Source organism: Physcomitrium patens, chromosome 13 (genome assembly GCF_059467195.1).
Source record: "Physcomitrium patens ecotype Gransden chromosome 13, ASM5946719v1, whole genome shotgun sequence".
Taxonomy (NCBI): domain Eukaryota; kingdom Viridiplantae; phylum Streptophyta; class Bryopsida; order Funariales; family Funariaceae; genus Physcomitrium; species Physcomitrium patens.
Window position 1 is genome coordinate 11,910,156 of NC_143422.1, and position 13,372 is coordinate 11,923,527.

The 13,372-nt window shown below is 36.6% G+C and overlaps 2 protein-coding genes across 2 annotated transcripts; both read left to right on the forward strand.

The window, feature by feature from the left end:
* Nucleotides 1–1,121: 1,121 nt before the first annotated feature.
* LOC149987959 (ribulose bisphosphate carboxylase small subunit, chloroplastic-like) lies at nt 1,122–2,206 on the forward strand. The gene is made up of 3 exons (XM_090255075.1): nt 1,122–1,379; nt 1,503–1,634; nt 1,786–2,206. The coding sequence occupies exons 1-3, from the start codon at nt 1,191–1,193 to the stop codon at nt 2,017–2,019; spliced, it is 555 nt and encodes a 184-aa protein (XP_090111201.1). The 5' UTR covers nt 1,122–1,190; the 3' UTR covers nt 2,020–2,206.
* Nucleotides 2,207–10,444: 8,238 nt separating this feature from the next.
* Nucleotides 10,445–11,529, forward strand: LOC149987960 (ribulose bisphosphate carboxylase small subunit, chloroplastic-like). Its single transcript, XM_090255076.1, has 3 exons — nt 10,445–10,702; nt 10,826–10,957; nt 11,109–11,529. The coding sequence occupies exons 1-3, from the start codon at nt 10,514–10,516 to the stop codon at nt 11,340–11,342; spliced, it is 555 nt and encodes a 184-aa protein (XP_090111202.1). The 5' UTR covers nt 10,445–10,513; the 3' UTR covers nt 11,343–11,529.
* The last annotated feature ends 1,843 nt before the right edge of the window (nt 11,530–13,372 follow it).

Genomic DNA, 13,372 nt, shown 5'->3' on the forward strand with positions numbered 1-13,372 from the left:
TTGTCTACGGCGCCACCACCATCCGTCAAAGCTACCATCTCGTCGAGGAAGAATGGTATTTCTAAAACTAGCAATACAACCGCTGATGGAAACAACCGAAAGCTATGTCATTGGAGAGGGCGCACGAGTTCATGGAATACACAGTGAGAAGAGATAAAGAAATAAAATAATATAAAATACAAGTGTGCATCAGCAAGACATGGCCGAAATCTAACAACTGTCTGCACATGCTGTGGTGGGTTGTATCCACGCGCTGGAGGAAGTAACTTTCCTACATGCACAGAAAAACATTTTCAGATTAGAAAGCTCTTCTGTTCTAGCTAATCTCTAGTACCAAGCTCAGACGTGTAGCCGACGAAGCCAATAGCAGCTGGGTATGCTAGTCACTGATTCTGAAGCGGCCGGTGTGTCGATTGCGATGTATCTCAGTTCGGCGAAGGCCTGTGTCTGGAACATGGGAAGAGGGTCTTCTTGCACTCGTCAATCTCTCACAGCAACTGGGCAGGGTTGTATCCGAACGTGGAAAACGCAGCAACCGTTGTTGAACCAAAGGATGGTATTTTTCTCCGAGAAAAACGCCGTGGCTTATCTGGTGTAGACGATCCCTAATCCGGACATGACCGCCGCTGTGCAGGTGTTGGGGAACCACAATGCGCAAGAGATGCGAGAGATGGAGGAGTGCAAGAAGTACGACTGCGAAGCTACATGCTTCATCGAGCAATGAAGTCTGGGTTTTCTCCAACTTCCGCATACACACACTTTTCTCGACGACATCCGTTTCAAGGTACGCATCGGGAAACTGACGATTCTCTGCACTGGTGTTCAGACTCTCCGGAGAGGCGGCGTCATGTTCTGAGCTCTTTTTCGATAAGGTGCTGTTGAAGTCCAGAATAATGGGGTCTGGATTATCCTCTGGACGGCTCCGCTTCTGGTCGAAAAAATTTCATCCCAAAAAAGGACTTATCTGTTGACTGAAAATGTTTAATTGTGGTGAGGATTGCATGCAGCGACGTCGTAAAGATAGGGTGACAAGGAGCGTTCCAGAGCTCAGCTCGGGGCATGCCCCGGCACTCCCTAGCATATAAACATACCGGGTGGAATTTGTACCCACCAGGTCTTGCTCGGTGTCCCCTGTGCCCAAGCTGTTGGCTGCATTGCCCTTGCGATTCGAGTGTGGAGAGATTTTAGCAATGGCCTCCGCTGTGGCTTCAACCGTTGTGGCTCCTGTCTCTGTGACTGTGGCGTCATCATCTGTGGCCGCCTCTCGCGAGTCTTCCTCCGTCAAGGCTTTTTCTGGACTGAAGTCAGCGACCCTTTTCACTTCAAAATCCCAGCAATTGAGCTCCGTCCAGAACGGCAGCCGCGTGCAATGCATGCAAGTGAGTCTCTGTCGTCCCTTAATCGAACATATTCGGGGTCGTACTAGTCGATTTCCACGAGATGAGACCTGATGATTAGACATCCGGAAATTTTAAGAGTTGTACGATTTTGTGATTGCGCAGGTGTGGAACCCCATCGGGCAGCCCAAGTTCGAGACCTTCTCGTACCTGCCCCCGCTGAGCGATGACCAGATCGCGAGGCAGGTGGATTACATGATCCAGCAGAACTTGATTCCCTGCATCGAGTTCGACACGGTAAGTCGGTGCTCTTCCCGGCGTCCCACGAGTAGACAGTAGTATTGTCGAAGGCAGAGGCATTGGTATGTGGTCGTCCGGAGTGGGTTCCGCGGGCATCGAGGTCACGGTGCAAATGTGGTCTGATGACGCGCTGGGGTGACTTGTCCAGGTCGGAGCCGTGAGCCGCACCAACTTCTCGGGGTCGGGCTCGTCGGGCTACTACGACGGGCGGTACTGGACCATGTGGAAGTTGCCCATGTTCGGGTGCACCGACTCTTCGCAGGTGCTGCGGGAGATCCAGGAGTGCAAGACGTCGTACCCTAGCTGCTGGGTCCGCGTGCTGGGCTTCGACAGCAAGAAGCAGGTGCAGATCTGCGGGTTCTTGGTCGCCAGGCCCAACTAGGGAACGAATTTGTCGAGCTCTCTGGTTCTGGGCCGGGTAGCAGTAGCTTTGATGGTGAGGCACTGACAGTCAGTCGCTCACACGGCAAAGTAGCCTGGATGTGCTTCGCAACGAACTCTTGTATTTGAGTATGTGAGTTCACTTTGAACATCCCAGAAGCAAAAGAATGGGTTTTTTCATGTTTGAAGTTTATTTTGTATAGTTGTGTTGAGCCGCGACTTCTATCTGTCACTTGGCTTGATATTCTGAGTTTCTCCGATACGAATAGCGAAGTCCACTTGAACATCTGTAACGGCAGCAATTGCGTCAGGTCAATCCTCTCAGATTCTTTCGGTGCTTTTGTCGTAAACTAGCTTGATTGTTGCCCATTAAGCTTGGTTGCTTTTCGTGAGAAAGCATGAAACTTCTATGACGAAACCCGGTTGATTGTAATGTAACTAGTTTGATTGTAGTTTGAATTTGGTAATTGCGTTGTATGATACATAATGAAAGTTTCATGATGAGGGCTCTTTGTTGGTAGTTATTTTCATTTTAATAGACGAGTATTTTTGTGAAAGTCACCAAGAGTCCTCGACTTTCTGTAAAACCGCAGTGGTGAATTGAGAGAAGTAACCAGTACCAGTTATTACGAGAAGAAGGTTGAGTCTTCGCACTGCAACACATTACTTTGTGTCTGTCAATGTCAATAGTTTTTACATGGCGATTGCCAATAAGTCTGTCGACACAGGTCATTGTACCACCTGAGCAAGGAAAAGGCACGACGTACTGGTACAGTTCCCTTATGGAACTTGTCAATGTGTTCAAACCCATAAGTTGCTGAAAGTGTACAGTCAGGTGATTTGCACACTTTTCAGAGGTAGACCGAACAAAATAAAACTTATGGAATGACATACTTGAAAAGCTTTTTCTGAAAATCTGTCAAATAACAAATGTTTGATATTCTTAATATTCGGAATGTCAAGTCACACATATTTGTTACTGATTCCTGCACAAGGATTAACAATCACAGCATAAGCAAACATGTATTTTAAATCAAATGACTTTATAATATAAATCGAATCGATTAGATAAGCATGATTTTAAGAGTTGATACTCACCTAGAGAAATTTCTTACATCAGAAGATAAAAGAGATAATGTGCCCAGGAAGGCATGAGACATGAAGTAATAGAAACACATATTCCACTGTGAAATGTGAAAGGGAGTGGCTGAATGAAAGAAAATAGAAGAAAAGAAAAAGGAAAAAAAGATACCAGAAATCTTTTTCAAAATTACCAAAAATGTATTAGAAAGGTACTTTGAAAGGAAAAATTTACTTACAAAATAGAAGTCCAACATCTTTTAAATGTAATAAAATCACCCCTTGTAAAATAATAATACAATACAATAGATTTTCAAAGCTTTCTTATTTGTTTAGTAACAGATTTGAACCTTTCTTAGTGTAGCTACTTCTATGTTTTAATTTAGTAGAAATATTAGACTTCTTTGTTATTACTAGATTGGAAGTAGAAAAAGTACAAATTAACATGTATTATAAAATATTAATTTCCAATCTCCCCCAAACAAATTAAGAATATTATAAAGCAATAAAAATTCAAACAACATCAATTTAAAACCAAAAAAAACATTAAAAAGCCATCTTATAGAGTATTATGTGACTTACAATAAATGCACTAATGATGACATTAATCATTTAGCCCAACTATGTCAAAAGGTATTATGACAACATTCAATTAAGGAAGGTGTTTTTTTAATGGATTTACATATCACATAAAAATAACTTCGATAAAATATTTTGATTTGTAAATTATTAAACTTAGTTTGATTGCTAAAAAAACACTCCAACTCTTTACGTCCATTAAGTATAAAAAAGAATACAATACAAAATATCTTACTTATATTTAAACAAAACACCAATACATCTAATAACTGTTGTTAAGTTATTTAATAAATTATTATCAAATCCCTACCTCAAGGATAAAAATTCCTTAAGAGATCTTTTAATATCATAAATAATATTATTTAATACATAATTGTAATTTGTAGAAACAATGATATTTATGCACCTTCAATACTATTAGACATCAATACAAAGTTAGTGGTGCAATCTTTGACCACTTTTGTACATGTTCACTAAGCACTATTTAACTTGAGCTTGAAAAAGAAGGATATGTTACTTTGATTCTTTTCTTTTAACTTGTAAAGATGGTTCTTGTAAATCTTGCAACTATAGAAGTGACTATTCACAGGCTTAGGTATGCATCAATCATTGCAACTCCAACTCAAGCTCCAATAGCAAGAAATTGTCTTTGTGTATCATGCTTTTATTTTCTATCATAACCTATAAAAAACTATTCATTTTTTTAAATATTTTTGTAGGAAAAAAATACAACTCAATAACATATAAAACAAAAAGAATAATAGCAAAATATCAAAGCAAAAACGTTGCAATGTATTAATATTTGATTACAACATAGTCCAATAGCAAAGATATTATTGCATAGCAACAACATATTTTAGCAATACATTACAACAACAAAAGCATTTGAATGCAACATCATAATATTCCAACAATCCATCACAAAGATAATATCCTTGCATTGTAGTAATATCTCATCATAGCAATACATTGAAGCAATAAAGCATTGTAGCACAATAGCAACATAGCACAATAACAAAAACATTGTAGTACAACAATACTTTATTGCAATAATATAAATATTTTAATACAATAATAATTTATTACAATAATACTTTATTGCAATAGTATAAATATTATAGTATAGTAATAATTTATTACTAAAATACCTTATTGATAAAACCACTCTCAAATGTCTTGTTTGTTAAATGAAAGAACAACTTGTCTTCTAAGTATTCAATAGCTGCCTACAAGAATAATCCAATTTTTTTTGTTTCCAAGAGCTGCCTCTCTTGTATTGGCAATTGTCCAAATTTAGTCTCAAATTCCATGATTAGTTCATTTGGAGCCATTTGATTTCTTGGCCTTTATTCAATCTACTCCAAAAAGATTTTTTTTTTCATTCTTTTGAAATCTTCCTCAAAAAATTCATCTTTCAAGAGTTCTTCAAATTTCTTCCCTCACATAGCCTTAGTATGCAACTCCTGCATCTTTTTTCTAATTTTTGGTATCATTGCCAAATCAAAGATGGTAATCATCTTCAATTCTAAAACTTGATGCACATATGCACATATATGTGTAAATCCTTAGGAACTTAGTGATGTCACTCTCATCAAACCTTCCAATCTTATCCATCACTACTTGTAAAGCTTAGGTGGTGTTTCTATCCTTTCAATGCACTTATTGCCTCTCTTTTATAAATTGAGCAAATACCTTGAATAAATCATAGGCACCTATTCTACTTCGTAAAGAAAACCTTGGGATTTGATTTTCCATCTTGACTTGTTGAAAAATTTGGTGCCTTGAGGCTCTTTCAATGGAAGCACCAATAAAGTTTGGGTAGAGAGAATTTGTGTCAAAAAAGCGTTGGGCTTTTGGCTATCACTAATTACTCAATCAAGTCTTGAGATAAAAAAACATCAAGTTATCTTTCTATATATATATATATATATATATATATATAAAAGTATTCCTATAGAGGTAATAACATCAATACATAAGTTCTAAGTACTAAAGAACATCCAAAATATGATAAAAATATTCTAAATCCTTATATATTCATGAGGTGAATTTTATCAAAACTTCAATAGATCATATCTCATAATCGGAGTATCCAAACAAACTAAAAATTTACATGAAGTATTGATGTATTTTAAAAAATACTACAACAAATTTTAATTGCAAATTTCTTAAAAATCTTGAGATATTGCTTAAATACTAACAATAGCTTTATAGCCTTGCTTGAATATATCCATATGTAATTTTTTTTATATCTCACAAACTAAATATTCAAATATCATAAAATAATTTATTTATAATTTTTCAACCTAATAACACATATCTTTAGAAATTTTGAGCCAAAACTTTGTTCAAAAACTCAAGGTGTAGTTCCAACTATTACTATCAATAAAATGATTCACGTTCTGCCTTTGAATTACATGTATTGTCTTCAATGCTTTATAACTCCTTTATACAAACTCCAAATATAACAATTCTTTTGTAAAGACATAAATTTTGAAATCAGCCTTGTGATTGCACTCTTGATCTTCAAAATCTATTATATAACTCCTTGTATTTTTAAAAGAACAACAATATGTCTAAAAAAGACACATTAACTTCAAATGGCTACAACTTCATCACCTTAATTCCAAACCTTCTAAACTTTATGCAATCCTTGCTTCTAATTCTCAAATTTTCTTTTTGAAGTTGCCAAAATCCTTATTATGGTTGCAGATAGCCTCTTGAGAGCCTATAGGGCATGGCTTTCAATCAATAGAGATGAAGATCCTCATTCCTTATCTTCATCCATCCATACTTTGCTTTCATCCTTCCAAATAAGCTTCTTAGAGGTTTGTATCTTCATCTTTGAGTTCCAATCTTTTCTTTAAATTTTGTATTAAATATTTAAATCTTATATAATTTAGATACTACAATCAAAATAAGTAAACCTCAAAATAAATTTTCTTTCATCAACTCTCTTTAAATTAACCTATTAATCACTCTAATACACATCAATACTTATAAATATATCATGTGTTTTAGTCAATTTTTACATACTATGAATAATTACAATACAACAACATTGAGGCCTACTTATGCAATTTTCGAATAAAAATTTAAAAAGTCGATTGTCATTCTTTAAAGCAAAATCAATTACTTGACTCAATGTTTGAGGATTAAGTAAATTGACCATCAATTTCTTTACCTCATATTATAATCCATAAAGAAATTGGCTAATGAGTGTAGTATCGTTCCACTTGATATCAATCACAAGTTGTCAAAATTGTGAAATATACAATATTATAGATTGATTAACTCCTCAAATATACTAGAATTTGTACCATTGCACTATTCATTTTGACAAGCTCTATTATAATAACACTTAGAAGAAAAGAGATGTCTAATATTGCTAAAGTTAAGTAAAAGAAAGAACTTGAGAACAAAAAGAATAATATCAAATTTAAAAGAGGATAATCCATAACATCTAATATGCTTATGTCTTATCAAGAAAAAAAGATAATCCATTCTTAATCAAGAAAAGACAAAGCTTTGATATTGTAAGTGTATTCTTGTCAATCTCTCAAAGATAAGAACTCAAAGAAAACAAATATACAAGTGAGACTTTTTCAAAGAAGTATAACAAATATATATATATATATAAAAATATGTATATTAAAAAGAAACTAGAATTACTATTGCCAAAATACAAGAGAACTAGAGACTTCTTAAAACTAAACTAGAAGCAAGAAAGGAATTGACAAGAATGAAGAAGGCTTCATACTTACCTCTATATATATTATCTATCTAGGAGCTACATGGCAACATTCCATAAGACCTCCAAAACGTGTTGACTTTGCACAACACGTATCTTGACTTATAAGGCAAGTTTTTAATATGGGTGCCATATAGTTAGTTTTTTTCGCAAGCTACCAACATGTGTGGCACATGCTTAACTTGCTGACCAAGTATCTAACCTACCAATCAACAACAAATACATGTAAAGTCAAAGCAACATCTATAAAGCTTTTAGGAAGCTTCTTTAAAAGTTATTATGAAATTAATCTACTTTTATCTACTTTTACCTATTCATATTACTTGAATAACAATTACAATAAATATATGTCCGTGACAAGTTGACAATTACAAAATCAACTAATAGTGAAAACTAAGTAGATAGAATTCTCTACCATCATATTTGTAAAAGTATACTTAGAAAAAAAAAATCAAATTATATTATATTAACACCAATATACAACCAACAAAAGTTCTTACTAAACCATTAAAAAGAGTGAAATTTGAAACATATAGATAAGCCTTGAGACTTAAAAGCCTAATTACATTGTGCAATAGAATAAGAATGGTTGTCATTTCTTACTTCTTTGCTTAGTAACCATGTGGTGATAACAAAGACCATCTTACATATATGGAGGTTGGCTAACCTTTATTTAAAAATAATTGGTCAAATGATTGCTACTTTTTTCATTTAACCAACTTAAATAAATTTATCCATATCTCTAATTTCTTCACCAAACTACTATTGAAAATGTAGCTAATGAATTAGATATTTTCGAAACATATATAAAATCTTATAGATGTAATAAAACTTTGGAGTAAAAATTTTATTCTTTTTAAATCGATGTTTAATAATTTGATATTCATAGTAACATGATTTAGTAGTAACACCTTTTAATCCATGTCCAATACAAGTCCTTAAACATTTACATTAAAACTATACTTACAAGATGACATTATTAAACTAAAAAAATATGCATGTAAGATAATTCCAATTAGAATCTATAAATTTCTTATTATAATTTTTTAAAAACAAAGTACCAAAATATTATTATTTTAATATCCTCTAAGTTAAATCCATATATTAAGTAGAAACAATTATTCTAATAAATAATGATAAAAATTAGACATCTTGCAATAAAATTTCTTTTTAAAAATTAGATACATAACATGAAAAATATCCCATAAATAGCTAACACCATCAAAACATTTGACCAAATATGCACTTTTAGATGTGTCAAGACAAAAAGAAATATTTTGCAAGATTTTGGAGTATCTAAACTAATGTTTGTCCTCTTTGCACTATGAGTAGGATTTCTTTTATTTTGTTTAGTGAAAAGATACATTGCAATTTGTTTTCATAATAAAAACTATACTAATGAAATAGTGCTAAAAAATAACAAGATTAAAAAAACATAACCCTTCTTACAACCTTAAATCCTTCTAATTAGACTACCTCAAAGTTGTGCCATTTAGCACAAAAACCATTCTTTTAAATCTACTTAACCCTCCAATTTCCAATGAGCTTCATGTGCATACACAAGCATGCTTTCTTTCTTTCTTTCTTGAAGAAAACTTATCTGAACAAACGTTAATACTCTACTTGTTGATGAAAGTGGAACTTTGACCACATACAGGCTTGGTGATGTACTTTGTATATCTCCTCACAGTTAGTCTGGTGCAATCCAACCATGCACATAGAATATGAATGGGGACATGCTTCCAGCCACTCGGGTGTGCAGAAAACTTGACAAGCGAGATTCAAGCAACGGCGACTACGACGCCGATCACGCAATACAAAGCATTGTTAGTATGTGATAAACCAGAGAAAGAGATCGAGTATGTGCACACAAAAACACACAGATCCACAGGTATTGTCTACGGCGCCACCACCATCCGTCAAAGCTACCATCTCGTCGAGGAAGAATGGTATTTCTAAAACTAGCAATACAACCGCTGATGGAAACAACCGAAAGCTATGTCATTGGAGAGGGCGCACGAGTTCATGGAATACACAGTGAGAAGAGATAAAGAAATAAAATAATATAAAATACAAGTGTGCATCAGCAAGACATGGCCGAAATCTAACAACTGTCTGCACATGCTGTGGTGGGTTGTATCCACGCGCTGGAGGAAGTAACTTTCCTACATGCACAGAAAAACATTTTCAGATTAGAAAGCTCTTCTGTTCTAGCTAATCTCTAGTACCAAGCTCAGACGTGTAGCCGACGAAGCCAATAGCAGCTGGGTATGCTAGTCACTGATTCTGAAGCGGCCGGTGTGTCGATTGCGATGTATCTCAGTTCGGCGAAGGCCTGTGTCTGGAACATGGGAAGAGGGTCTTCTTGCACTCGTCAATCTCTCACAGCAACTGGGCAGGGTTGTATCCGAACGTGGAAAACGCAGCAACCGTTGTTGAACCAAAGGATGGTATTTTTCTCCGAGAAAAACGCCGTGGCTTATCTGGTGTAGACGATCCCTAATCCGGACATGACCGCCGCTGTGCAGGTGTTGGGGAACCACAATGCGCAAGAGATGCGAGAGATGGAGGAGTGCAAGAAGTACGACTGCGAAGCTACATGCTTCATCGAGCAATGAAGTCTGGGTTTTCTCCAACTTCCGCATACACACACTTTTCTCGACGACATCCGTTTCAAGGTACGCATCGGGAAACTGACGATTCTCTGCACTGGTGTTCAGACTCTCCGGAGAGGCGGCGTCATGTTCTGAGCTCTTTTTCGATAAGGTGCTGTTGAAGTCCAGAATAATGGGGTCTGGATTATCCTCTGGACGGCTCCGCTTCTGGTCGAAAAAAATTTCATCCCAAAAAAGGACTTATCTGTTGACTGAAAATGTTTAATTGTGGTGAGGATTGCATGCAGCGACGTCGTAAAGATAGGGTGACAAGGAGCGTTCCAGAGCTCAGCTCGGGGCATGCCCCGGCACTCCCTAGCATATAAACATACCGGGTGGAATTTGTACCCACCAGGTCTTGCTCGGTGTCCCCTGTGCCCAAGCTGTTGGCTGCATTGCCCTTGCGATTCGAGTGTGGAGAGATTTTAGCAATGGCCTCCGCTGTGGCTTCAACCGTTGTGGCTCCTGTCTCTGTGACTGTGGCGTCATCATCTGTGGCCGCCTCTCGCGAGTCTTCCTCCGTCAAGGCTTTTTCTGGACTGAAGTCAGCGACCCTTTTCACTTCAAAATCCCAGCAATTGAGCTCCGTCCAGAACGGCAGCCGCGTGCAATGCATGCAAGTGAGTCTCTGTCGTCCCTTAATCGAACATATTCGGGGTCGTACTAGTCGATTTCCACGAGATGAGACCTGATGATTAGACATCCGGAAATTTTAAGAGTTGTACGATTTTGTGATTGCGCAGGTGTGGAACCCCATCGGGCAGCCCAAGTTCGAGACCTTCTCGTACCTGCCCCCGCTGAGCGATGACCAGATCGCGAGGCAGGTGGATTACATGATCCAGCAGAACTTGATTCCCTGCATCGAGTTCGACACGGTAAGTCGGTGTTCTTCCCGGCGTCCCACGAGTAGACAGTAGTATTGTCGAAGGCAGAGGCATTGGTATGTGGTCGTCCGGAGTGGGTTCCGCGGGCATCGAGGTCACGGTGCAAATGTGGTCTGATGACGCGCTGGGGTGACTTGTCCAGGTCGGAGCCGTGAGCCGCACCAACTTCTCGGGGTCGGGCTCGTCGGGCTACTACGACGGGCGGTACTGGACCATGTGGAAGTTGCCCATGTTCGGGTGCACCGACTCTTCGCAGGTGCTGCGGGAGATCCAGGAGTGCAAGACGTCGTACCCTAGCTGCTGGGTCCGCGTGCTGGGCTTCGACAGCAAGAAGCAGGTGCAGATCTGCGGGTTCTTGGTCGCCAGGCCCAACTAGGGAACGAATTTGTCGAGCTCTCTGGTTCTGGGTCGGGTAGCAGTAGCTTTGATGGTGAGGCACTGACAGTCAGTCGCTCACACGGCAAAGTAGCCTGGATGTGCTTCGCAACGAACTCTTGTATTTGAGTATGTGAGTTCACTTTGAACATCCCAGAAGCAAAAGAATGGGTTTTTTCATGTTTGAAGTTTATTTTGTATAGTTGTGTTGAGCCGCGACTTCTATCTGTCACTTGGCTTGATATTCTGAGTTTCTCCGATACGAATAGCGAAGTCCACTTGAACATCTGTAACGGCAGCAATTGCGTCAGGTCAATCCTCTCAGATTCTTTCGGTGCTTTTGTCGTAAACTAGCTTGATTGTTGCCCATTAAGCTTGGTTGCTTTTCGTGAGAAAGCATGAAACTTCTATGACGAAACCCGGTTGATTGTAATGTAACTAGTTTGATTGTAGTTTGAATTTGGTAATTGCGTTGTATGATACATAATGAAAGTTTCATGATGAGGGCTCTTTGTTGGTAGTTATTTTCATTTTAATAGACGAGTATTTTTGTGAAAGTCACCAAGAGTCCTCGACTTTCTGTAAAACCGCAGTGGTGAATTGAGAGAAGTAACCAGTACCAGTTATTACGAGAAGAAGGTTGAGTCTTCGCACTGCAACACATTACTTTGTGTCTGTCAATGTCAATAGTTTTTACATGGCGATTGCCAATAAGTCTGTCGACACAGGTCATTGTACCACCTGAGCAAGGAAAAGGCACGACGTACTGGTACAGTTCCCTTATGGAACTTGTCAATGTGTTCAAACCCATAAGTTGCTGAAAGTGTACAGTCAGGTGATTTGCACACTTTTCAGAGGTAGACCGAACAAAATAAAACTTATGGAATGACATACTTGAAAAGCTTTTTCTGAAAATCTGTCAAATAACAAATGTTTGATATTCTTAATATTCGGAATGTCAAGTCACACATATTTGTTACTGATTCCTGCACAAGGATTAACAATCACAGCATAAGCAAACATGTATTTTAAATCAAATGACTTTATAATATAAATCGAATCGATTAGATAAGCATGATTTTAAGAGTTGATACTCACCTAGAGAAATTTCTTACATCAGAAGATAAAAGAGATAATGTGCCCAGGAAGGCATGAGACATGAAGTAATAGAAACACATATTCCACTGTGAAATGTGAAAGGGAGTGGCTGAATGAAAGAAAATAGAAGAAAAGAAAAAGGAAAAAAAGATACCAGAAATCTTTTTCAAAATTACCAAAAATGTATTAGAAAGGTACTTTGAAAGGAAAAATTTACTTACAAAATAGAAGTCCAACATCTTTTAAATGTAATAAAATCACCCCTTGTAAAATAATAATACAATACAATAGATTTTCAAAGCTTTCTTATTTGTTTAGTAACAGATTTGAACCTTTCTTAGTGTAGCTACTTCTATGTTTTAATTTAGTAGAAATATTAGACTTCTTTGTTATTACTAGATTGGAAGTAGAAAAAGTACAAATTAACATGTATTATAAAATATTAATTTCCAATCTCCCCCAAACAAATTAAGAATATTATAAAGCAATAAAAATTCAAACAACATCAATTTAAAACCAAAAAAAACATTAAAAAGCCATCTTATAGAGTATTATGTGACTTACAATAAATGCACTAATGATAACATTAATCATTTAGCCCAACTATGTCAAAAGGTATTATGACAACATTCAATTAAGGAAGGTGTTTTTTAATGGATTTACATATCACATAAAAATAACTTCGATAAAATATTTTGATTTGTAAATTATTAAACTTAGTTTGATTGCTAAAAACACTCCAACTCTTTACGTCCATTAAGTATAAAAAAGAATACAATACAAAATATCTTACTTATATTTAAACAAAACACCAATACATCTAATAACTGTTGTTAAGTTATTTAATAAATTATTATCAAATCCCTACCTCAAGGATAAAAATTCCTTAAGAGATCTTTTAATATCATAAATAATATTATTTAATACATAATT

Bases quoted from the DNA above. Each gene is read 5' to 3' on its own strand.
- LOC149987959 (XM_090255075.1), top strand. From the start codon at position 1,191: ATGGCCTCCGCTGTGGCTTCAACCGTTGTGGCTCCTGTCTCTGTGACT. The intron at 1,380-1,502 runs GTGAGTCTCTGT...GTGATTGCGCAG, and splicing joins GCCGCGTGCAATGCATGCAA to GTGTGGAACCCCATCGGGCA. The intron at 1,635-1,785 runs GTAAGTCGGTGC...TGACTTGTCCAG, and splicing joins CCTGCATCGAGTTCGACACG to GTCGGAGCCGTGAGCCGCAC.
- LOC149987960 (XM_090255076.1), top strand. From the start codon at position 10,514: ATGGCCTCCGCTGTGGCTTCAACCGTTGTGGCTCCTGTCTCTGTGACT. The intron at 10,703-10,825 runs GTGAGTCTCTGT...GTGATTGCGCAG, and splicing joins GCCGCGTGCAATGCATGCAA to GTGTGGAACCCCATCGGGCA. The intron at 10,958-11,108 runs GTAAGTCGGTGT...TGACTTGTCCAG, and splicing joins CCTGCATCGAGTTCGACACG to GTCGGAGCCGTGAGCCGCAC.